The 22,585-nt window shown below is 51.5% G+C and overlaps 1 protein-coding gene across 1 annotated transcript in view; it reads left to right on the top strand.

Annotated features, from left to right (window-relative positions):
- Positions 1-22,585, top strand: part of PEPD (peptidase D) — a 119,790-nt gene that overhangs the window by 19,013 nt on the left and 78,192 nt on the right. Inside the window, exons 5-7 of the mRNA XM_010849282.1 lie at positions 4,953-5,000; positions 6,308-6,369; positions 14,802-14,846. Coding sequence (XP_010847584.1) covers positions 4,953-5,000; positions 6,308-6,369; positions 14,802-14,846 — 155 coding nt within the window. The remainder of the gene's footprint in view (positions 1-4,952; positions 5,001-6,307; positions 6,370-14,801; positions 14,847-22,585) is intronic.

Here is a 22,585-nt window from a genome sequence, read left to right as displayed (position 1 = left end):
GCAGCTGTCTTCCCAGGGCTCTGAGTCTGTCCCCAGTCCAGGCAGTCGGAAGGGGCTGCCCCTGACTTGCACTGCTGTTAGAGCAGGGGGAGATGCCCGTGCTTAGATCCTCTCCTTTGGTGAGTGTGCCCCTCCTGCCTTTGTAAACTGCATTGTAACATTATTGCCCTTTGGGACCTTGACCTTCTGGGTCTCTTGGGCGTGAAACCTGGAGGTGGGCAGCCTGGGCCTGGCCCTGGGGCTCAGCCCACCGACTCAGAGCCTCCCAGCCACTATCTGATGGTTTTGCTTCTATGACCGGGGGTGGGCAGTGGCAGGAAGAGGGTGAACTCAGCTCCACTTACACTGTGATTTCTGGGGAGAAGCAGAACTGGCCTCTAGATGAGGTAAAACAGAAGAGGTCTCGAGTGTCAGGACAGGAAAGGCTATAATGATGGTCTAGGATTACAGCCCCACAGACCAGCTCATTCTGAGTCTGTTTAGGAAGCAGAATCTTAAGTGAAGGCGTCAGTGGAGTTGAGAGCAGGGAGCTTTCTGCAGGCCCCCCTGTCATCTGTGTCATCGGCTTTGTTGTGCCTGTTATTGCTGTGGATCTTACTGGAAACGAGGGCTCCTGGGGACTGGGAGACAGGTGCTTCACCTTGGGGTAGCACCTGCAGGTTCCAGGAACCTCAGTAGCTCACACGGATTCCCTCCTCCCTCTGCCTTGTGCTGTGGGGGCCAGAGTCTCACCCTGATTAGAGGAGGAGGCCACGCAGTGAAGGGCTTCATCCACAGCCCCACCAGTGTGGAGTACTAGATTTCGATGTGACCTCAGAGCCTGTGGACCCCAGAGGCGCACCCTCCACCCCTGCCTGTGCCCTGTCAGAAGTGAGTGGGTGCTGCTGGACATGCCTGTAGAGCTGACAAGGCTCCCAAGTGCTTTGGATTTTCTGTGGCTTGAATTGGAGCCCAACCAAAGTACAGACGCCTGAGCTGGGAGGCACTTGAGGTGCCCGGGGCTGCTCCATCACGGACCGTGACAGGAAGCCCTTTGTGTTGGGCCGGTTCTATGAGGCTCTGCTCGATCTAGCCCTCAGACAGCCTTGGCCATCTGCACAAATCATAGACAGGAAGCTGCTGACACTTGTCTCCTCTGCAAGAAGGCAGGAAGCCCCCACCCCAGGCCGTGTCACTCGATACCACACGCAGGTGGCTGATGTAGCAGACCTGGCTGCCTAGTTCCCTCCTCGTACAGGTGATTCTGAGTTTAACTGTTGAGAAGGTCGACTGAACGGTGGCTCCCCTGAGAGGGTGGGGCTTAGGAAAACCTTGAGAGGGGCTAGGCATTGCCGTCAAGGTGCAGTGCAGAGGCTGTGTCCCTGGTGATGGGAGCTGGCCTGGCAGAGGGCAAGTCTTGTGTCCTCTTTTGTGGCACCAGACAGGTGTTGCCAAGGTCACTGACTCAGATACAAGAGACCTTGGTGGCAGCCACAGCCAAGGCAGTGGCTGATACCTCCCATCTCCCCACCTCAGTGGGTAAAGGCATCGGGAGTGGTGTGCCCCCGATTGCTCTGTGGGACTGCTGGCCCCAGGTTACCAGATACCCCAGTTGTTCATGAGTAGGTGCACATCCATGTTGTTTGTGGTCATTCCCCACATTTAAATTTTGGGAACAACTTGACAATTTTAAATGCATTGCTGCATTGAAAAACCATTGTGCAGCCCTGTTTCAGACTGCCATGAAGAGCTTTGCTTTTTGCACAGTGAACCCAGCTTCCTGGAGCAGTAGGAGCTTGTTTTGACAGCACTGGTCAAGGATCATCCAGCTCCCTTTTCTGGATCGTCACCCTTGAAGAGTGGCCAGCAGGCCTGGTGGAAGCCTTGGGTGCGAGGGTGCAAGAGGGAAGCCTCTGACTGTTCCCAGGGACGGATCCTTGTCCACAGGGCTCTGAAGCATTCTGTGTTTGCTGTCCACCTCAACCTGCCGGAGAGGCCAGGCTACCTGGGAAACAGGTGCTGTGGCATGAAGCAAGGCAGGGGTGTTTAACAGCACTTGTTTGTGAGAGCTGGTGGGTCTCCAGTGACCGCTGCTCCATGGAAACGAGGCCCTGTGTGGCCGGAGCTGTGTCATCCTGTACGTGGAGTGGCATTTCCCGCTGGTGACGCATAGCTGCCTCCCGTCACCTTAATTTCAGAGGCGTGGAATCAGGGTGTGCCGATGAGAGTGTAGCAATAATGGGTCTCCACAGGGAAGGGCGGATGCAACTGCCCAGCTTGGGGAGGTTTCGCAGCCGCAGAAGTAAGCAGAGCCCACTCAAGAGGTTGTGATCAATAAAAGACGCTGTCCTGCCAGGACCATCAGACGCCTGGCCCGCCACGTCAGACCTCCTCCATCCGTCTGCTCCTTCTCCTCCATTATTCCCCACCAGCACATCCTGAGTCGTAGCTGAGAAGAAAACCAGCAGCCAGCACATTTGTCATCCTCCCCTCTCCCAAGGACAATAGCGCCTACAATCCCCAAGTGCCTGCTCGCACTCTGGCTCTGCTGCAGCAATTGACAGACCCGCTCCACGCTGATGAATGTAGACCCTTCAGTTGCCGTAACAACACACCCAGGGCCAACAAGCACGGCTCCGGTTCCTTCTAATGAGCCGCCCCCTCCTCAAGGAGGGCCTGGGGAGTGTCAGTGACTCAGCGTGCTGTGGTGCGTGCAGCTCCGGGGCCGGGCTTCAGTCATTCTCAGAGCAGTTACTGAGCAAACAAGGAGGGCCTGGGGAGATGGAGCATCGGTGGGAGGGTGGTTGGTACACATCCGGGGCTCATCAAAACCTTGACAGTGTGGGGCTTGTCAGACAGCAGTTACCCTAAATCAATTTTTTTTAAGAAAGCCATTTTTTTAAGGTAATTTATTTTAAAGAAATAAAGACTCTATACCAGGGATGTCCATCGTCATGATTTATAATAATCATTAGGAATAATGTAAGTGCCCACAGAGGAATGAGTAAATAAACTATGCCAGCTCTGTTAAGAGACTAAGACATGGCGCAACTCTGTGCTCTGCTGTCTTTTAACTGGTGAACCTGGGCAGATGAAGTCTTAAGGTTTTTATTTTATTTTACTGTTTATTTTGGGGCTTCCCAGGTGGCTCAGTGGTAAAGCATCCACGTGTCAATGCAAGAGATGTGGGAAGAGATGCGGAAAGAGATGTGGGTTTGATCCTGGGGTCGGGAAGATCCCTGCAGAAGGAAATGGCAACCCACTCAAGTATCCTTGCCTGGGAAATCCCAGAGGAGCCTGGCGGGCTACAGTCCATGGGGTCACAGAGTCGGAGTCGACTGAGCAACTGAGCATGTGTGCACGCAGTGTTTCTTTATTTGGCTGCATCAGATCTTGGTTGCAGCACACAGGATCCTCACCGCGTCATGCAGAGTTCACTGCGGTGCACGGACCCTCTGGTTGTGGTGCGAGGGCCCTGGAGTACACAGGCCCAGTAGTTATGGCGCATGGGCTTGTTGCTCTGCGGCATGTGGGATCTTAGTTTCCTGACCAGGGATTGAGCCCACATCCCCTGCATTTCAAGGCAGGTTCTGGGGCCACCAGGAAGTCCCCCTGAAGCTTTTTCACTGGTGAAACCTGAATTTGCAGCACTAGTTTCACAGGAGGTTACATGAGATGAGTCTGCAGTGACTGACGCAGGCCATGATCAAGGTCTCCCTGGACGTTTACCATCCCCCTCAGTAGTGACTGGTAAAAATGGCATGCTTGAAGAATATTTAATGACAGGAAATAAACGAAGCGCGTAACTTCATATGATCCAAATGTCATTACAGATCTGTTTTTATGTGCATAGGTAAAAAGTCTCAGGGGATGGTTTTGTAGGTGTATTTTATCTTTTTTATAGTTTTCAGTATCTTCCAGGTTTTCTCTGGGAGCCTCTCAGTATTAAAAAGCATATATATTACATATGTCAAAGCTTATCAAAACATGAGCTTCAAATAATGTGCAGCGTAGAATATGTCAGTGATGGCTCCATAATGCAGTTGAAACAACAAACAAATCCCTCTAACTCTCACCCTGTGTCAGAGTGTCAGAGTTTAGGGTGGGAGCATGGGGAGGGGGCTCAAATACAGTGGGAGCTGCCATGGCCAAGATGCAGAGTGGACTGAGGGGTGGAGCCAGGAGAGGAAGCAGGTGGTCTCACCAGAGTGGCAGGCACCCTTGGATGTCGTGGCCGATGCAGTGTGATGGGCATGTTGCCAGGGGAATGAGGGCTGTTAGGGGGCAGTAGAGGAGGGAGTGAACCAACCTGCCTGGGAGAGGGCAGGGACCCAAGTCTTGAGTACAAATTGAGGAAACAGCTGAGATGGGGAAAAGTGTGCCAGGCAGTGGTGAGAGCCCAGGCACAGGCACAGCGGTGAGATGGGGATGAGCCTATGTGGCAGGGATGGGGATGGGCTTGTTCAAGGGGGTTGGTTAGGAAGCAGCCAGCAATCAAGGGCCTGAGTGGGCCATGGGAGGGATGGAGAGCAAGGATGTGGGGTCGGGAGTGGCTGAGTCCATGTGGTCAAGGGGATGAATGGGGGCTGGGAGGCGGGTGTCCACCCAGAGGACCAGAGCCGGGTGGGGCCATTGCCTAAGAGCTGGCTGGAATGGGTCTTTTGCAAGGGACCAGGCAGATGAACAGAGGTGCTGCCCTTGGCGGGCGGGTGGGTCTGGCTGTTTGGAGCTGGGGTCCATGTGGATCCCGGAGGCTGGGCAGCACATGGGGAAGCATGCCAGGTTTAAGCTTGAATCCCTCTCTGCCCCAATAGCTCTGTGGCTTTCTGAAGTCCCTTATTCTCTGTAAGTTTCCTCTTTGAAGGATGTACTTGATCAGCGTGAGCTGTCAGGCCTGAATAACCCTGGTACGTCACCTCCATCAGGCTTCATGCGGTGGCACTAAAGTGGATGTTTTCTTTCTGACCTTTCAGATCGCCAGTGTTCTGACATCCCGGAGCCCCTCTGTGCTCCTCACTCTGGTAAGTGGCTGGTGTTCAAGGACCAGGCAGAGTCTGTGTATGGAGAGGGGCTTTGGGGAGCCGGTTGACTCTGCAGAGGTCAGGGCCTTGGGGTGGGATGGAAAACTGAGAGCAGCAGTCACTGGTGATCAGTAGTGACACCTCAGTCTGGATTACTAATTGTGTCCAGGATCACACCCTCCCTTCTCCAGTCGCCTTGGGCTGCATCCTGTCCTGAGGCCACTGTGGACGAGGCACCGTGCATATTCCAAGAGTTAAAACCCGACTAGAGGATGTAGTTGGGTCAGGTTGAGCTCTCGGGGTTTGTTTATCAATTTGCTTCCACCCTGTGTCTCCCTCATTGTTGATAGAATTTGGGAAAACACACCCTTTGCATCAGCCCATGAAGGTGCTGGGCTGTGTGGCGTCAGATTTTGGACCCGGGGCGCTGAATGACAGAGGACCTGCAGCAGCCTGGGGCTGGCAGGAGTGCACAGTGCCCCTCAGTGGGGTGGGGATGCTGGGGCTGTGAAAGGCTCCTAGAAGAAGCCTGCCTTCATATGCTTCTTCAGCTTGGGGAGCTTCCAGTATGAAGAGTGTACAGAAAGTGACCCTTCTCTCCTTTGTTAATTGATTTTTACAGGAATAGTTTTTTCTAGGTTATTTTTGTTAGCACTTCACATGGTCTCTTTTTTTCCACCTGCTGTTTTGATGGCTGAGAAGAAAAGTTAAGATTGTGGTCACAGGGGGTCCGGTGTGTTTAATTTGGGGGGACGCAATCAGACATCCACCTGAAGGTCTTGAGGAAGAATTAAAGGGAGATTTAAAAGGCCGGGCCTCTCTGGGGACAGCACATTTTCCTCTGAGTCTTTTGTTTTCTCTCCTTCCCCGTCTGAGTTCTACTTGGAGTCTCCTTACAATTAGGGAAAGGAGAGGAATGTGGCAGAGTCCCTGCGTCTCCGGGTCAGGTCACACCGGCCTCTCTGGCAGGGTCAGACTTGACAGTGTTCTTGGGACACTGTCCGTGAGGAGCGTGTGTGCACACACGTGTGCAAGGGAGATGGGCCAGGCCTGGAGGCGGGGGCCTGTGGTCGGTGGTGGTCCCAGGCAGCCTGAGCCAGGGTCAGCAAAGTGCTTGGACTGAGGAGACCTTGGTTTCCTCTGCTTTTCAAGCTACAGCTAAGAAGGGGGGTTGCCCTTCTGCTGGGGCCTGGCCTTTCAGGAAGGGATGGGTTGGCTGGGCCAGAGTGGGGGCTCCCGGTCCTTACCCAGTCCCACAAGGCCCCGTGTGGCAGTTCTATGCTCTCACTCTCCGTCTCTCTCCCCAGCGTGGCGTCAACACCGACAGCGGCAGCATCTGCAGGGAGGCCTCCTTCGAGGGCATCAGCAAGTGAGTCCTGGGGCCCCGGGAACATCAGCTCACATCTTCCCCCGCAGGCCTGACCCAGTCTGTTTATATAAACTAGACACAAAGCACACAAGCAGGGGACTTCCCTCTGCAGTCCATTGGTTAAGACTCCCTGCTTCCTATGCAGAGGGCGTGGGTTCTATCCCTGATCAGGGAACTAGATCCCACATGCCGCAGAGCATGGCCAAAAAGTTAAAAAGAAAACCCAAAAACCAGAAGGATGTTTATAGAAAGGGGCTCAATTTGGTACTTTTGAGGAAATGCTTAGAAAAAAAATTTGCTTACATTCAGTTCAAGTTTGACTTTAAGGACCGATGCTACTTCCCCATGGAGCTCCATCATCAAAGCACCAGCGACCGAGTGCTTAGGGAGCCCTGGCCGCTGGGCACACTCAGGGGGCTGTGCACACTCAGGGGGCTGTGCACACTCAGGGGGCCGAGTGCACGCAGTGGGTGGCTGTTTTCCCTCCAGGTACCTGCTCTGACCTTGTGGTCTTCATTCTTATCAGCCCCCCTCCCCTCACTCCTGGCCGATGAACCTCTCCCAGTCCGGCCCACAGGTTTCTCCTGTGTCCCCTGCTTCCCCAGTCTGGGTAGGGGCCCCTGCCTTTCCTGCCCTCACTCCCCAGCGTAGCCCCAGGCGGGGCCCTGGAGCCCTGCTCCCCCACTTAGGGCTCTACACACAGGAGGGCAGATGTTGGGCACAGAGAGCACAGTATCTCACCTGCTTTGCCACCCTCACGCCCTGTCCCCCAAAGAATGTGGCCAGCCAGCCACCCTTGTGTCTCTGGGCTGGCTGCTGACCGGCCCCGGCACGGGGGTATCTGCGGGGCCCCAGGCTGCAGCAAGCGAGCCCTTGAGGAGAGCACCTACCACTCGGGGCTGCCGAGTGTGGCCGGCTCGCTGGCCTGTTCCTCCGGCCCCAGCCCCTCCCGCACCTCCCGTGCTCTGCACCAGGGTGGCCCCTGTCGTCCTTTGGTGGACCGCGGCGGCGGCAGGGGAAGCGCCTTATAACTATGTATGAGCCCGAGCCTTGGGAGTTTGTGCATGTGTGTGATGTCGGGTGATTAGCAGGGATTATGAGCTCATAAATATGTATCACTTCCCCCAATGATAAGAGCGGTGGGGTCGGGGGAGCGAGTATCAGGTTTGCTGCTTTTCATTGCACGAATCTCCGCGTCCTCTCGGGAGTTCCCCAGAGCGGCCTTCCTCCCACACCAGCAGGTGATTAGCCCAGCTCGTTGAGATGCTGGCCACGGAGCCGCCGTCTCTTCCCCGGGCCCTTGAGAGGGTAGTGCGGGTGCAGCCAGCTGCTTCCCGTCCCAAGCCTCTCCTGGTCCCCCAGCACCGCCCGATGCCAGAGCTCCCGTGCCCTGTTCACCTGCCTCTGCCAGCACCATGGAATGTCTCTGGTCCCACGGGCTGGCCCCTCTGGTCTCAGCGTGGGTCGCCACCTCATGGGGAGGGCCCCAAGCTGGGAGGAGGGAGGGCTTGCTATGTGATGAAATGAGACCCCGCTCATCCAGAGCCTGGCTTGGAGCCAGTGCTTAGTAAACAGTTACCCATGAGCAAACCCCCATCATGCCCCAGTGCCTCTACAAGCCTCAGTTTCCCCAGCTGTGTAGTGGGCCAGTGGACTTCACGATCTCTGATGACAAGATTCCCTGATGTCAGTGAGCTGTCGGACTTCTCGGCTGTGGGGTCTTTGCTTGCCCAGCCCCCAAGCCAAGGTCTCTGCTGTGGAGAATGCCTCCTTAGCATCCTGGGCACAGGTGGTAAGGCTGGAGTGGCTCCTGGCTATTCCCTAAAGTTTTCTAGGGGGAGAGGCAGGGGACCCTAGTGACATCATCACTGTCAGTGAGCAATGAAAGCTGAGGCCCCCTCCCCACTCCCCCTGGGAGGATTCCCGCTTTGGACCAACCCCTCCCTCCATGGAGTAGACCCAGCCTCTGTTCCCTGCTGCCCCCGGAGTCCCCACGGTCCCTGCCAAGAGCCCAGAGGAGCCTGTGCTTGGCCAACACCCCACCCCACTGTGGGACGCTTTTTGGAGAGCCAGGGCCTGCCTTATCTTTGCACACGCTCTCAGGCACTAGGTGGGCCCTCTCCAACCCATGGTCCAGTCTAGACAGGCTGGCTATGGGCTGCTCCCCAGGCCCCTCACTGCTGGGCTGAGTGCCACCCCCACGCTGGGGGGATTCATTTCCATGCCCACGTGGCAGCAGAGTTCTCTGACTTGGCTGCAGGTGAGAGCCCTCCCTGTCTTGGGGTCCCCAGGCCCACCTACAGTGCTCACCCCTCTCCTGTCGCCTCATAACTCCCTCTGGGCCCCACACCCCATTGTGGCACCCTCATGTAGCTCTGCCCTCGGGGTTGCTCCGTTTGGGTACCCTCACCCCGCACGCCGTGGTCACTGACCTCGGGTCCCCTGCCAGTGCCTTCCCTGTGGAAAAGTCACGTTCATCTTCCTGGGGTCTGGGTGCAGTCCAGCCACTGCCAGCACTCTAATCCCGCCACCTCTCGGACCCTGTTGCCGGGCTGGAGGGGCCCTTGTCCTCCAAAGCCACTGGGCTCAGTGACCGAGTTCACCTGCCTGCTGCGAGCCTCTCCAGCTGTTTTCAGGGGTAATAATAGCCTGTTTCCTAAGCAAGATGAATCTTGCTGTCGTCCCAGTTTCCAGTACTAAGCTGCTTCTATCTTCGGTCACTTCTCACCACCCTAATGAAGCGGCTCATTCCTGGAATTTTGTTTTTAACCATTTTGAAGTTCTCTGCAAACCCTCCTACCTTAGATCCTTATTTGACCTCTGGCAGAAGTTCAGGATCTGGCCTCTCAATTTGTCCTAATGGGCCACCCCCTGCCACCTTGATTCCTTGACTTGGGGTAGGAGGGAGCTTGTGGCAGAACAATGGCCTCACCTGTCCACCCATGCCCACCCTCCTGGCCCTGGTCTAGCCGAGTGGTCGGCCTGGGACCTTGTCTCCAGGTGTGGCTCCTCAGGGTTGGCTGCCTCGGGCTTGTCACCTTGTGGGGGTGGGGGGATGGGGATGTGGGTTTGATTCTGGGAGCCTTTAGGCCTCCCTCAGCCTTCCCAGGTCAGGGCCAGGCCTCCTCGGCCCACAGCAGGGTTTGTGCCAGAAATCACAGTGGTGGCTTTGGCAGAGGACTGGGAGCAGGGAGGCAGAGGTGGGCTGGGGGTGGTAGACGTGTGCTGGGCTCTCCCCATGGCCTGGGGCCTCTGGACTCATCAAGGGGTTACCCTCTGCTTCTGGGACACTCCCCACCCTCATGGGCTCTGGTGGGCTTTGTTTTTTGTTTTTTTTTACATAATTATGACATGCTCGTGTAGAGAGCTCTTAACGCACAGAGGCGAAAGCAAGGTGGGGCTCTGTCCTTCCTGGGGAGGAGGGAGTGCTGTACTGGGCTGAAGCTGGACTCCGGCCCAGGCCACAGCTCCCACGAAGGTGTAGGAGAAGCAGGCCCCGCGGGGGTTCTGGACACAGGATAGGGTCCAGCGTTCATTGCCAGGTGCTAGCGAGGGCAGGGCGAAGGCTGGTCTGTGGAGAGGACAGCCCCGCAGTAAACACGGCTTCTTCCCGTGGGCTGCATGTACCACCGTGGGCTGCCGTAGTGGATTTCTGCACCCTGGGCACCAAGGCAGACATGATAAGTCTCTGTTAGCAATCTGAGAGGGTCGACTTGATTTTCCTGAGAAACAGACAGACCCCGGCTATGAAGGGAACGAGATTATCTGTGGGGGGCCACCTTCCTGGCCGGAGACCGTTCCTCCCAAGGCAGGCAGGCTGCCCGGGAGCCCCGGGCGGGGGCCCTGAGTACAGAGCACTTTGTTTCATGTCATTGTCTGACAAAGAAATATGGTCGATATTTTATATCAGCTGGTAGTTCAGGATAAGCATATTTCTTATCTTTTGGCATTTACTTAAATTGCCTTGCGTACTTGAAGACAATCGGTTACAAATTAATTCCATTTAAATAAGTGGTTAAATATGAAATTGCTGAATTCGGGGGTTATTAATGCAGGAATATTAATGTTCAGAGATGTGAATTTTTAAACCCAAGAAATAGAAGGACATTATTAAAACTTGACAATTACAATAATATGCCAGTCTGTGATGTGGGGACCAGTGGCTTTCTGGTTCCTGTTAACTTATGTATCAAGGTAACAGTTCAGATTGAGGTTCTGATTATGGCTCATGGAATTTCCGTGAGTCTCCTGAAGAGACAAGAGCCCGTCCCAGCCCCCAGAGCTGGTGGAGTGGGAGGCCTGTTCGGGGCCTGCTCTCCATCCTCAAGTTGGAAACTGTAGGGAGGAGTCTGGGGGCTGGGGCAGGGCTGGCTGGGCCCACACTGCTCACTTTGCATCATCCAGCCCACAGGTGGAGCCCACCAGGGAGGTATCATCTGCTTCTAGGGTACTCCTCACCCTCATGGACTCTGGTGGACTTTTTTTTTTTAACATAATAATTACATGTTCTTTCTAGAAAGGTCTAACTAGCACAGAGGCAGAAGCAAGGAGCGTTCCAATTTCATGACCCTGAGTTAAAAATTGATATTGTAGTGAATATCTTTTGGAGTCTAAAGTGTGTGTCTGAGTGTGTTTCTCTGAGTGTTTTTGTGTCTGAGTGTGCCTGTGTGTGAATCTGCATATTTCTGTATGTGTGTATATTTGGATGTGGACCTTTGTTAGTTTAAGTGTATGCCTTTGTGTGTCTGTGTGTATTTGCCTGTGTCTGTGAATATACATCTGTGTGTGTGTCTGTGTGTGCCTCTTTTCTAAGCAAATGCCTGCCTGTGTGTGTCTGTGTGTTTGCATCTGGGTCTTTGTGCTGGGTCACCTTGCTGTTCGTTTGTGTGTGTGAGCATGTGTGTATGTGTATGTATGTTTTGTAATGTGAGATTTTATTGGCATGTTTGGCTTTTGAAGAGATGGGCCATTGCTTTTCCCAGCATCAGAGTGACATTTGGCAGAATGGGAGACAGAGTCTCTATTGCCGTCTTTATTTATGTCATCTGCTTCTCTGTTCTTCACTCTGCGCCACATTGGCTGTCTGTGGTCGCTTTGATATTTCACAAGTAGGGCTTGATTCTACAACATTTTGCTTGACTTCTCAGGAAGTAGTCTTATTTTTCTAGTTAGGGATCCTGAAAGCTTTGATACTGTGGACACCTCTCAGCCTGCTAGCGCCTCCTTCTCTCTCCTCTCCCCTTTCCCTTCTTCAGCCAGGAGTGGGGGTACTAGCTACACAACCGAGGCATTAGATAGGTGCTTTCCAACACCCGACACTGAGGCCCTGGAGGATTTCTGATTGGTCACAATCCTGTACGCCCTGCGTGCAATCTCCTGGCTTGAGATGGAGCAGGACTCAGAATCCCGAGGGTCGAAGGCCGGCCAAGGCTTCTCTGTTGAGGCCCATACATTGTGCTGGGCTACATTGCACTTCCCCCGCTGTCTCACTGACAGCTTGAGCTCTGAGTCATATGTGACACCAGTGTCAGGGATTTGCCCCAACCTGATCTTTTTGTTTCTTGGGTTCCCTTTCCAGTTATGTTCATTTTACCAAAGAACAACTTGGTTTTTCTCAGTTACGTGTTTGTTTTCTATTTCATTGATTTTTGCTTTGAAAAGTTTCTAATCTCTTTACATTTTGTTTGTTCTTTCTCTAGCTTCTTGAGAAAGAAGAAGGCATTTCTGGGATAGAAGTTTAGATCACTGGTTTTCAATTTTCTTTTCTACTATCTACATTTAGAGCTTTAAATTTTCCTCTAAGCACTGCTTTAGCTGCAGTTCACCAGTTATGATATTTCATGTTTTTATTTTCTAATTTTATTATTATCTCTTCTTTGAAGAGTGGATATTTAGAAGTTTATTGCTTAATTCTCGATTTTGGATTTTATATTTTTCTTTCTGTTACTGATTTCTAGTTTAATTCTATTGTAATCAGTAATGTTCTCTGTATTTCAGCCCTTTGAAATTTATTGAAACTTTCTATATATGTTCATTATGATAAGTGTTTCATGTGTACTTAAAGAGAGCATAGTCTGCAGCATGTAGGCTGTAATGTTCTGTATATGTCAATGAAGTTAAGTTGATTAATATATTGTTCATATCTTCTGCGTCTTTACTGATTTCTCTGTTTGCTTGTACTGTCCTCAGAAGAGGTAATGTGAAAATCTCAAACTATTCTTGTTGATTTATCTGTTTCCATTTCTGTTCTGACAATTTTTATAAATCAGTTTTATTAGAATAAAATTTGTATGTAATAAAATTAATTATGTATATATTCAGTACGTTTTTAAAAACAGCTTTGTCAGGACATAATTCATATACCTTCCAGGTGACTCACTTAAACTATATAATTAAATGCTTTTTATATGTTTATAGATTTGTGCAATCATCATCACAGTCAACTTTAGAATATTTTCATCATCCATAAAGAAACCCTATATCCATTAGCAATGATTCCCTTGCCCACCACTAATCTACTTTATGTCTTTGTAGATTTGCCTACTTTAGCATTTGATATAAATGGAATCCTGCAATACATGGCCTTCTATGTCTGGCTTCATTCACTTCCTGTTTTCATAATTCATCCATATTGTAGCATGAATCAGTACTCTGCTCATTTTTATGGCTGAAAAATACTCCAGTCTCTGGATGTATTGGTTTCTGTTTGCATAATATGTCTTTTCCTATCCTTCCACTTTCATCATGTGTCTGAGTCTAAAGTATCTCTTTAGAGCATGTAGTTGAGTTATTTTTTGCATCTGTTCTGTCAATCCTTGTCTTCTAATTAGAAATTTTAATCCATTTACATCTAAATTACTAATAAGGAAGACCTTTTTTTATGCCATTTTGTTTCTAGTTTTGTGTGTCATATATTGTTTTTATTTCTCAGTTTCTCCATTACTCTCATTCTTTGTGTTTGAGGTTTTCGCAGTGTTGAGTTTTGGTTCCTTTTTTATTTTGCTTTCTATTTTATTTATTTTCTCAGCGGTTACCCAGAGGATTACAAATGATCTCTTAAACTTATAATAATATAGTTTGCATTAATAGCAGCTGGTTTCACTAGTACACAAGAATTATGCTGACTTCCTTTGTGCTGTTACTGCATACAGACTGCATCTTTATCATCTTGTGGTGATCTACACAGGTTTATAATTATCGCTTTATGCAACTGTCTTTTAAATCAGATAGGAGAAAACTAGGACTTACAAACAAACAATGCATTTACCCTTTCTATACTTACCTATGTGATTAACTTTACCCCTGCCTTTTTTCTTCTCATATGGATCCTAGATACTCTCCAGTAACTCCTTTCACTATAGTCTGAAAAATCCCTTTTGATATTTCTTGTAGGCTAGATCTTCTAGTTATGACTTCTCTCAGTTTTCATTTATCTGGAACTGTTTTTAATTTCTCTCATTTCTGAAGCATAGCTTTGCTGGATATGGAATCTTGATTGACAGATTTTTTTTTTTTTCCCTCTGTATTCTGTCTTCTGGCCCCCGTAGTTTCTGATGAGAAATCAGCCATTAATCTTACTACTGAAGATCCTTTGTATGTGATAAATTTATTTTCTCTTACTGCTTTTAAGATTTTCTTTTGACAATTTGATTATATGTCTGGGTGTGGGTCTCTTTGAGTTTATCCTACTTGGAATTCATTAAGCATTATGGAAATTAACACTGGTGTTTTTCATTAAATTGGGAGAGTTTTTGGCCATGATATTTTCAAATATTCTGCTTCACTATCACTCTCCTTTTCTTCTGGGACTTCTATTATGTATATGTTGATATACTTGATGGAAGCGGCTATGCTACCTGTCTGTGAGGGTGGAAGATTGTGTTTTGCAGCCAAGCAGCTTGTTCTCCAACTGACTGCACTTGGAGAACACAGTCTGAGCTGCCAAGTCTGCTGCAGGAAGTGAGCAGCAGGCCTTCTGTTGTCCAGAGAGTCACGAAGTTAAAGTTCTCTTGATCAGATCTTCTCTCCGTATGTCTTTTATTTATTTACTTTTGGCTGTGGTGAGTCTCCATGGCTGCATAGACTTTTCTCTAGCTGTGGCTCGCGGGAGCTACTTTCCGATTGTGGGGCACGGACTCCTCATTATGGTGGCCTCTCTTATTGCAGAGCATGGGCTCTAGGACACTTAGGCTCAGTAGTTGTGGCTCCCGGGCTCTAGAGCATAGGTTTAATAGTCGTGACACACGGCTTAGTTGCTCCGAAGGATGTGGGATCTTCCCGTATCAGGGATGAAACCTGTGTCTCCTGCATTGGCAGGCGGATTCTTTACCACTGAGCCACCAGGGAAGCCCTCTTGATATGTCTCGAATGAAGTATTTCTTGCTGGGAGATGAATAGACCATTGAACTAATGGACTTGTTTTCTCTCTCTAGGTTCAATGTCAACAATACCATTCTTCATCCAGAGATCGTGGAGTGGTGAGTATGGCTTGTGGCTGTTTGTTGTGCTCAGCCCAGGAAGGGGAGAGACCCCGCCGTTCCCACCCACCCTGTCTCAGGGAGCCCCTTAGACAAGCTGGTCCCTAGAAACTCTTCTCTCAGCCTCTTCTGTTTTGTTCTTTTTGTCAGTTGGTCTATTTTTCCAGAAGGGCACAAGTCACTTGAATGTCAATTATATTTCTCCCTTTCTTTATTTATAACTTTTTTAAAAAAAAATTTTACCATAAAGGAGCCAAACTTACATAGCTTAGTTGAAGTCAATAGTGAAAGGAATAAAAATAAACATCATACATAATTCCATTACCCAAAAGGTAAACATGTTTTCCTTATGTCATGTGTATGTCTTGACTCGTTGGCCTCCTTTTTATGTGTCTTATGTTGCCCACTTTATCCCCTGGCTGGTACTGGTAGTCCCTAGCTGCCGTGTTCTTTCTGTGGGGTCACAGCGGGGCCAGGTGCCTCCACTTGGGTCCCAGAAGAGACCCTTCAACTCTGATTGCTGCCAGTTTTCCTAAGCCATCGAGTTGCTCTTGGATGGCACTAAAATGTGTGTTATTTGTCATATGGCTGCACTTATTGTGAAGGTAGGAGAGAGGAGAGGCAGGGCCTTTGCCATGTCACCCCGTGACTTCGAGGCGTGTGGGTGCCTCACATCTGACCCTAGGGCCATTCGTCAAGTTCACCATCTGGTTGGGAGACCTCGCTCATTTGGTCTTGGGGCCTGGGAACACTGTGGCCTGAGGGTGAGCACGGGTCAGCTCATGAGGTTGGGGGCAGTGTAGAGAGGAGGAGAAGGAGAGCGTGATCCAGGCCAAGGGGCCACTTGTTGAAAGGCTGGAGATGAGAAAGCTTGGTGGCTCCGTGTGGCCAGCCTAGGGCCACACACTGTGGAAATGGCCCCTCAGAGAGACGGGCAAGGGCCGGGCGGCCCGTGCTGTCTGCCCAGACTTTGTCTTGAGACAGTAGAACCAGGAGAGTGGTGGGATCAGGTTTGCATTTTTTTAAGTCGTGGGGCAGGAATGGGAGCTGCCAGTTAGGAGGCTGCTGCAGGGTCCAGGTGGCTGCTGGGGAGCGGGGGATAGGTGGCAGAGTTGAGAGGAAAGGGCAGGCAAGCAGAACGCTCCTGAGAGGAGACGGCCTTGATGCCCGAGTGAGGGGCACAGTTGAAGGTGACTCTGGGTTTTTGTCCTAATTAGCTCTGGGTATTGTGTCACTGAGAGGGCGCCGGTGCTGTGGCAATTGAGGGACTTGTTTGTGGTGTGTTGAGTTTGAGGCAGGTGCCGGTGGGAGAGAGGTTGAGCCAGAGGTGAAAATCTGAGGGCTGTCGACTGGCATCGGTACCAACTCTTGGGGGAGCTGGGGGCGGGTGGGCCAGCAGCTCTGTCGGCAGCCCTGGCCCAGTGCCTGGCCCGGCCGCACACTTGGAGCATGGGGGCCTTTGTCCTGCCAGTTCACAGCCACCTCTTCTAGTTTTCTTTTTATTTTTAAAATATTTATGTATTTCTTTGGTAGCGCCGGGTCTTAGTTGCAGCAGGCGGGATCTTCCTTACGGCATGTGGCATCTTTAGTTTCAGCATGCAGGAGCTGTTGCAGCATGCGAACTCTCAGTTGCAGCCCATGGGACCAAGTTCCCTGACTGGGAATTGAACCCAGGCCGGCTGCATGGGGAGCACAGAGTCTTAGCCAGTGGACCACCAGAGAAGTCCCCCATGTCTTCTTGTTTTTATGAAGTAACATGCCCGGCCCTTCTGTAACCCGCAGCTGGTAGAAGAATAAATCCTGGATGCCCAGGAACCGTGTCCACTCCTCCACATGACATCCCCCACAGCTGCTGACACTCCGGATGCTTTGGAGGCCAGGGCTGGGTTGTGCACCTCACATCTCCCGAGGGACAAGTCATTAGTTTGTAATTTTGGAACAAGCGCACTTTAGTGACATTTCCACTGCTCTGAGGTAGATCCTGCACTGATAAACTACTTCCTGGTCTTATTAAAGCCTTCAGCAGAGAGGACTTACTTGGCATTTGATGGCCATGGAACTATTTTAGAAATGTCACACCATGCTTACGGCCTCAGGGGTGTGTTTAGCAGCGTGGGTTCCGGCCTCTGTAGTGACTGCGGTCATTCTTGGCGGGCTCTTTGGGAGTCACCACCCTCGCCCTCCTCTCTGGTCACTGACGGAAGGACTCTGGGTGGGATGGCTGGTAGGCCCCTCATTTACAGGAGAGACTGGCCTTCCGTGGTGTTAAATTATGGCTCATTGATGTGTCTTCGGGCCCTGTGTCCTGGCTGCTTTTACCACCCTCTTTCTCTCAGCTCCATGGAGAGAAGTTACCTGCGCTGATGGAAAAAGTGTCCAGTCAGGCATATCCAAATTCTATCCCCAGCCACCCCCTATATGCCCCCTTGCCCCCTGGGAAGTCACTTAACTTTTGTGAGCCTCAGCTTCTTCATCTGTAAAATGGGGATGTAATGCCTGACTCACAGCATGGATGTGAAGATGCATGCTGCCTAACAATTACCACAGACCGAGTGGCTTATAAGCAACCAAAGTTTATTTCCCCCAGTTCTGAAGACTGGGAGGTTCAAGGCCAAGGCACGGACCCACTGTGGTTCACAGACGGCATCTTCATGTTGTGTCCCCAAATGGCAGAAGGGGTAAAGGAGTCCTCTAGGGTGTCTTAAGGGTGCTAAGCCCCATTCGTGAGGGTTCCACCCTCATGACCTAAAGCACCCCGCAAAGGTGCTACCCCCAAATACCATCACATTGGAGATAGGTTTCAACCTATAAATTTGAGGGGAACACAGCATTTAGTGTATAACACACCACACCTCAGTTTCCTCCACTGCAAAGTAGATGCGGTCTCTCTTGGTGAATGGCTCAAAGACTGAGGGCAGAAGTCAAATGACAACACATCCTAATAACAACGGCAGTCGCTTTTTTGGGGCTGCACTGGGTCCTCAGGGCAGCCCACAGGCTCTGTAGTTGTGTGGCACCCGGCCTTAGCTGCCTCCCAGCGAGTGGGGATTATGGCTTCCCAGGTGACACAGTGATAAAGAATCTGTCTGCCAATGCAGGAGATGCAGGTTCAGCCTCTGATTTGGGAGGATCCTGTGGAGGAGGAAGTGGCAACCACTCCAGCATTCTTGCCTGGGAAACCCCATGGACAGAGGAGCCTGGTGGGCTACAGTCCATAGGGTTGCACAGAGCCAGACACGACTGAGCAACTGAACACGCACATGTGGGATCTTAGCTCCCCAGCCAGGGAGTGAGCCCACATCCGACGCGTTGGAAGGTGAATTCCTAACCCCTGGACCACCAGCTGGCACCTTTTGAGGCTTCCTGTGTGCCACCCCTCACCTCATCTGAAGAGACATTTTATTTATGTTATAAGGTAGGATTCTGATCATCCCCATGCTGCAGGTGGGCAGACTGAGGCACAGGGAAGTGATTTGCCCAAGAAAAAGCCGGGAGCTAAGCCCAGGCCAGTGGCTCCAGGCTCAGATGCCGCCCCATGTGGCTCTGAGGAGCCTCTTGTGGTGTGCGGGTGCTGCCTGAGTGTCAGCCACTATCAGCTGGTTCATTCTTCGCCACCCAACCTGCTCAGAGCCCCTGGAATAGATCTCATGTGAGGCCAGGGTACGGTGGGGTGGAAGAACCACACTGTGCCACCCACACGCACCCCAGCTCCTAGGTGGCAGCTGGCCTGGGGATTTGGGATCCTTTCCGGAGCCAGTCTGATTTGGAGGCCTCTCCTAGCACAGGAGAAGCTTCCCTTCCCTTTGGGTGTCATTCATTTCCTTTCTGTGACTGCTTTTATTGTTTTCCATTCACTCGAGCAGTACCTTTTTGATTTCTTGTAAATTCCGCTGTAATCATACTCTTCTTCCCCCACAAACACGAGATCATAACTGATCATTTCTTTCCTCGCGCTGGGTATTACAGTGGGAACATGGAGGTCAAAAGTTGAAACTTAATAAGAGCAGACGTCTCACTTCCATAATTTAGGCTGTGGTTCCACTTTCCTGTTCGGCGGATGATTAAATTGATCTGAAGGTGGATGAGGAAATAAAAGGAGATGCCTCTGTGCTGTCTAATAGCTCCGTGCTGTGGGTTTCAGTTCAGCACCTCTGCAAGCGTCACAAAAGAGCAAGCATGTCAGCCATCGTCACGCACCTTCTCGGGTTTTAAGTGATACCACGCTAGCTTGAGTCCTGTGCCAGTGCTGGACACCCAGCAGAGGTGGCCCGTGCGTATTCATCAGACAGTGGGGAGACCCTTCTGTTTCTACTGCCCAGGAGACAGTGAGGTGTGGACGGTTTGGGGCCGATGTGCACCAGGATTCTGCATCCTGGGTAACATGTCCCAGATTAGAAAGGGTATGTGGATGATGACCTAGATTCTCTGGTGTGTATATGGAAAGTATTCCGGTAGGATTGCTGTCTTTGCCTCCCAATGAGTAGGCATTTAGCCCTAAGTCAGCCAGAAAGCGGAGTGGAAAGTGGGGACCTGAGGTTAGAGGGAGAACCTGGCTTACTGTGGGCCAGAAGGCTGGACACAGGATGTCGGGGCGTCAGGCCCTGGTCCCAGCCCTCCCCGCACGTGGCCCACGACTGCCTGGCCCCGGTCAGTTCTCAGGCACTCTCAACTCACAGCTGAGCTCAACCACTGTTTTCTTTCTTCGCGGCTCTGGTTTCTCTGAGAAGACGTATTGATCGAGCCTCCTGAGAATATGTAATTCCAACCAGCTCTTTCCTTTGCCTCCCTCCTGTTGTTCCCGGATTTTACCCTTTGCATCCCTGGGTCGCGGCGTAGGAAGGAATGTCCTGGGGGTCCCGGGGTATTGAATTCCTGTCCACGGCTCCCTCAGAACTTGCCTCTGCACATCCATCTCCGGGAGAGATGGAATTCCTGTCCCTTTCAAATTGGTTTTTGTTCAACACTGTGGCACTTAGATGCTTAGAGACTGATTTTGGAAATCCTTCATCCTGTCTTACTACTGTTTTAATCAGTGGAGCATTCAGACCTTGCTTAATTGATGTCTTAATCCTGGGTTTAATGCCCAGAGGCAGTTTTGTGACCTGTGAATATTTAAGGGAAAGGAAAAAAAAAAAAAAACTGCCAAATGAATCTCAGCCTGGTCCAGTTATTGTCGTTTCAGGCCTGTGGCCAGGGATTCTGGACCTTCAGCTCCTCCTCTCCCTTCCGCTCCCCTCCGCTCCCCTCCGCTCCCCTCCTCTCCCCTCCGCTCCCCTCCACTCCCCTCCTCTCCCCTCCTCTCATGTGGGGCTTCCTTTCTCCTTGAGCGGCCTCCTGATGTGGTGGTACTCACAGGCCTGGCCACGAGCAGGGGCTCTGCCTGAGTGTCCTCACCTCCTGCACACATTAAGCACCTCCTCTTGCTGCTAGAAGAGCCTGAACTGCCTTCTGCCCAGACATCTGAAGGGGCGTCAGTGCCATCCTATGCTGAGCATTGTTGGTCCTCTGATGCCTCATGGAGGAGGTGACCTCCACCCTCTCCTGGGGATGGACACTTCGCAGGTGATGTTTCTAAGCCCCATGCCATACATCCTCGGGCTGGGCAAAGCTGGGACTCAGTGTGACACTCAGCATCCTTCCGTCACTCCAAGGCTGCTGGGTCTGCAGAGGCCAAACCACGGCAGAATCACCTTTCTTGCCTTTTTGTGCTCGGCAGTAGAGGAAATAGCTTTCTCAGTCTCAGGGCAGCGAGTCTTCTTGCAGATGAGGAGAAACTGCGGAACACTGGAAAGTCTTACTGCTTCCTGCCACAATCCTAAAAACAGTTTCTCATGCTTGTGTTGTGCAGTTAATGGGGCCAGGCTGAGACCCCCAGCACCAGGGCGAGACATCAGCCCTAGAGTACCCATGGGCAGTCGCGTTAGCCAGCACACACAGCTGTCTACTTTCAGGGCCCTTAAAACTTGGATTCAACAGGGCCAGACCTGGGCTCAGCCAGGCTGGCTTCACTGGAGAACTGCCCTCTCGGGACAGTTCACCCTGGTTCTGCTTGATGTTTTTTTTTTTTTTTTTTAACATGACTGAAAATATAAGTCCTGAGTAAATCAACTAGAGGCCGAGTTTGTCATCTTCCCCAAAGTGAAATTGGAAAAGAAAACAGGACTCTGGGCCTCAGATGGCTCAACATGCTTATCACTTCTGTTGGAAGGGAGCTTGGTTTTGGGCTCCCAGCGCCCCCTCTCCTTGGCTGGTGGAGTCTCTTCCCTGTTTATTTCAAGACTGAGGGTGTCCAGGCTGCAGAGAGGAGGGGAGTGGAGAGCCTGGGAAGTATATATGCTGCCAAAGCAAGTGTAAGAGCCTGTGAGGTGGGCTCCTGGGGCTCAACCCCTGGGGCTGCCTCTTCCTACCTGTATGGCGGGGGGCGGGCAGTGGTGGGGTGGGGGTAGGCTGCTGAGGCCTGGGGAGGCTGTGTCTCCCCGTCCCGCCTCGGACTTGCCAGGCTGGGCGACATCCCACGCTGACCTGGGGAACAACCCAGGGTGGGCGAGATGGGGGAGGCCTCTTTTTCTTTTTGAGATGAGCCATTCTCTCTCCTGATTGGAAGTAAGGTGTTTTCCAGCTTTGGTTTTAATGCCCAGGTCCTGTCTGTCTGCTCTGGGCCAGGCACTGTTCTGAATCTGGGACCCTGCTCTCCGGGACTGTGGACTTTAAAGGGAGACTTAAGTGAAAAAGAAATTACAAGCATGATCGCTTACTGCACAGGGAATAGAGGGAGGGAATTTTGCCTGGTGAGGGACTGGATGGAGCCAGCCCTGAGAAAGGGGCATTTCAGGTGGAAGCCAGAGAATGAAAGGGCAAGAACCAGTTCCAGGCAGAGGGGTCCCTGGTGGGGGACGGGGAAGGAGGCTGTAGCTAGGTGATGGAGATAGGTCATGTGGGCCCTGGAGAGCCTCAGGGTCACCAGATGGGGTTGTTGAGACGCTGATGATGGGAAGGATTGAAGGCAGGAGAAGAAGGGGATGACAGAGGATGAGGTGGTTGGATGGCATCACTGACTCAACGGACGTGAGTTTGAGCGAACTCTGGGAGATGGTGAAGGACACAAAAGCCTGGCGTGCTAGCAGTCCACAGGGTCACAAAGAGTCGGACACGACTGAGCGACTGAGCCACAACAATAATTGATTTACAGTGTCATGTTAGTTTCAGGCATGCAGCACAGTGATCCAGTTATTTTTCACACACACACATATATTCCCTTGTAGGTTATTACAAAATATTGAGTATAGGTCCTTGTTTTAACTTCGTCTGGACATCTGGGGACTACTAAAGGTTTTAAGCTGGGGAATGCCTGGCCATATTTGCATTGCCTGAAGAGCCACAGCTGTGGTCCAGGAAGCAGACGGGGCTGGAAGCCAGAAGAGCTAGGAGAGGTGGTCCAGGCTGGAGAGAGAGGGGTGGGGCAAAGAGAAAGGAGCAGCACGAGAGGTTGTGGAGTTGGGATCATAGCCCTTGGTCATCAGTTGGACGTTGGAGTGATGAGAGAGAGGTTGCCCAGGTCTGTGTATTAGGCAGTAGGGATGGGGAGCTGTGGCTGGAGGTGGGAGCTCATGGAAGTGTGGGAGTCTCTCCCTCGCTGAGCTGGGAGTGCCTTGGGAGTCCTGCAGGTAGAATGCAGCTGAGAGGCCTATACCCAAGCCAGGGGTTTGGGAACAGGTTGTGCGGCAAAGCTTGGGGGTGGG

The sequence above is a fragment of the Bison bison genome, unplaced genomic scaffold, assembly GCF_000754665.1.
Source record: "Bison bison bison isolate TAMUID 2011002044 unplaced genomic scaffold, Bison_UMD1.0 scf7180017864280, whole genome shotgun sequence".
Taxonomy (NCBI): Eukaryota; Metazoa; Chordata; class Mammalia; order Artiodactyla; family Bovidae; genus Bison; species Bison bison.
This window is presented reverse-complemented; position numbering and strand designations above follow the sequence as displayed.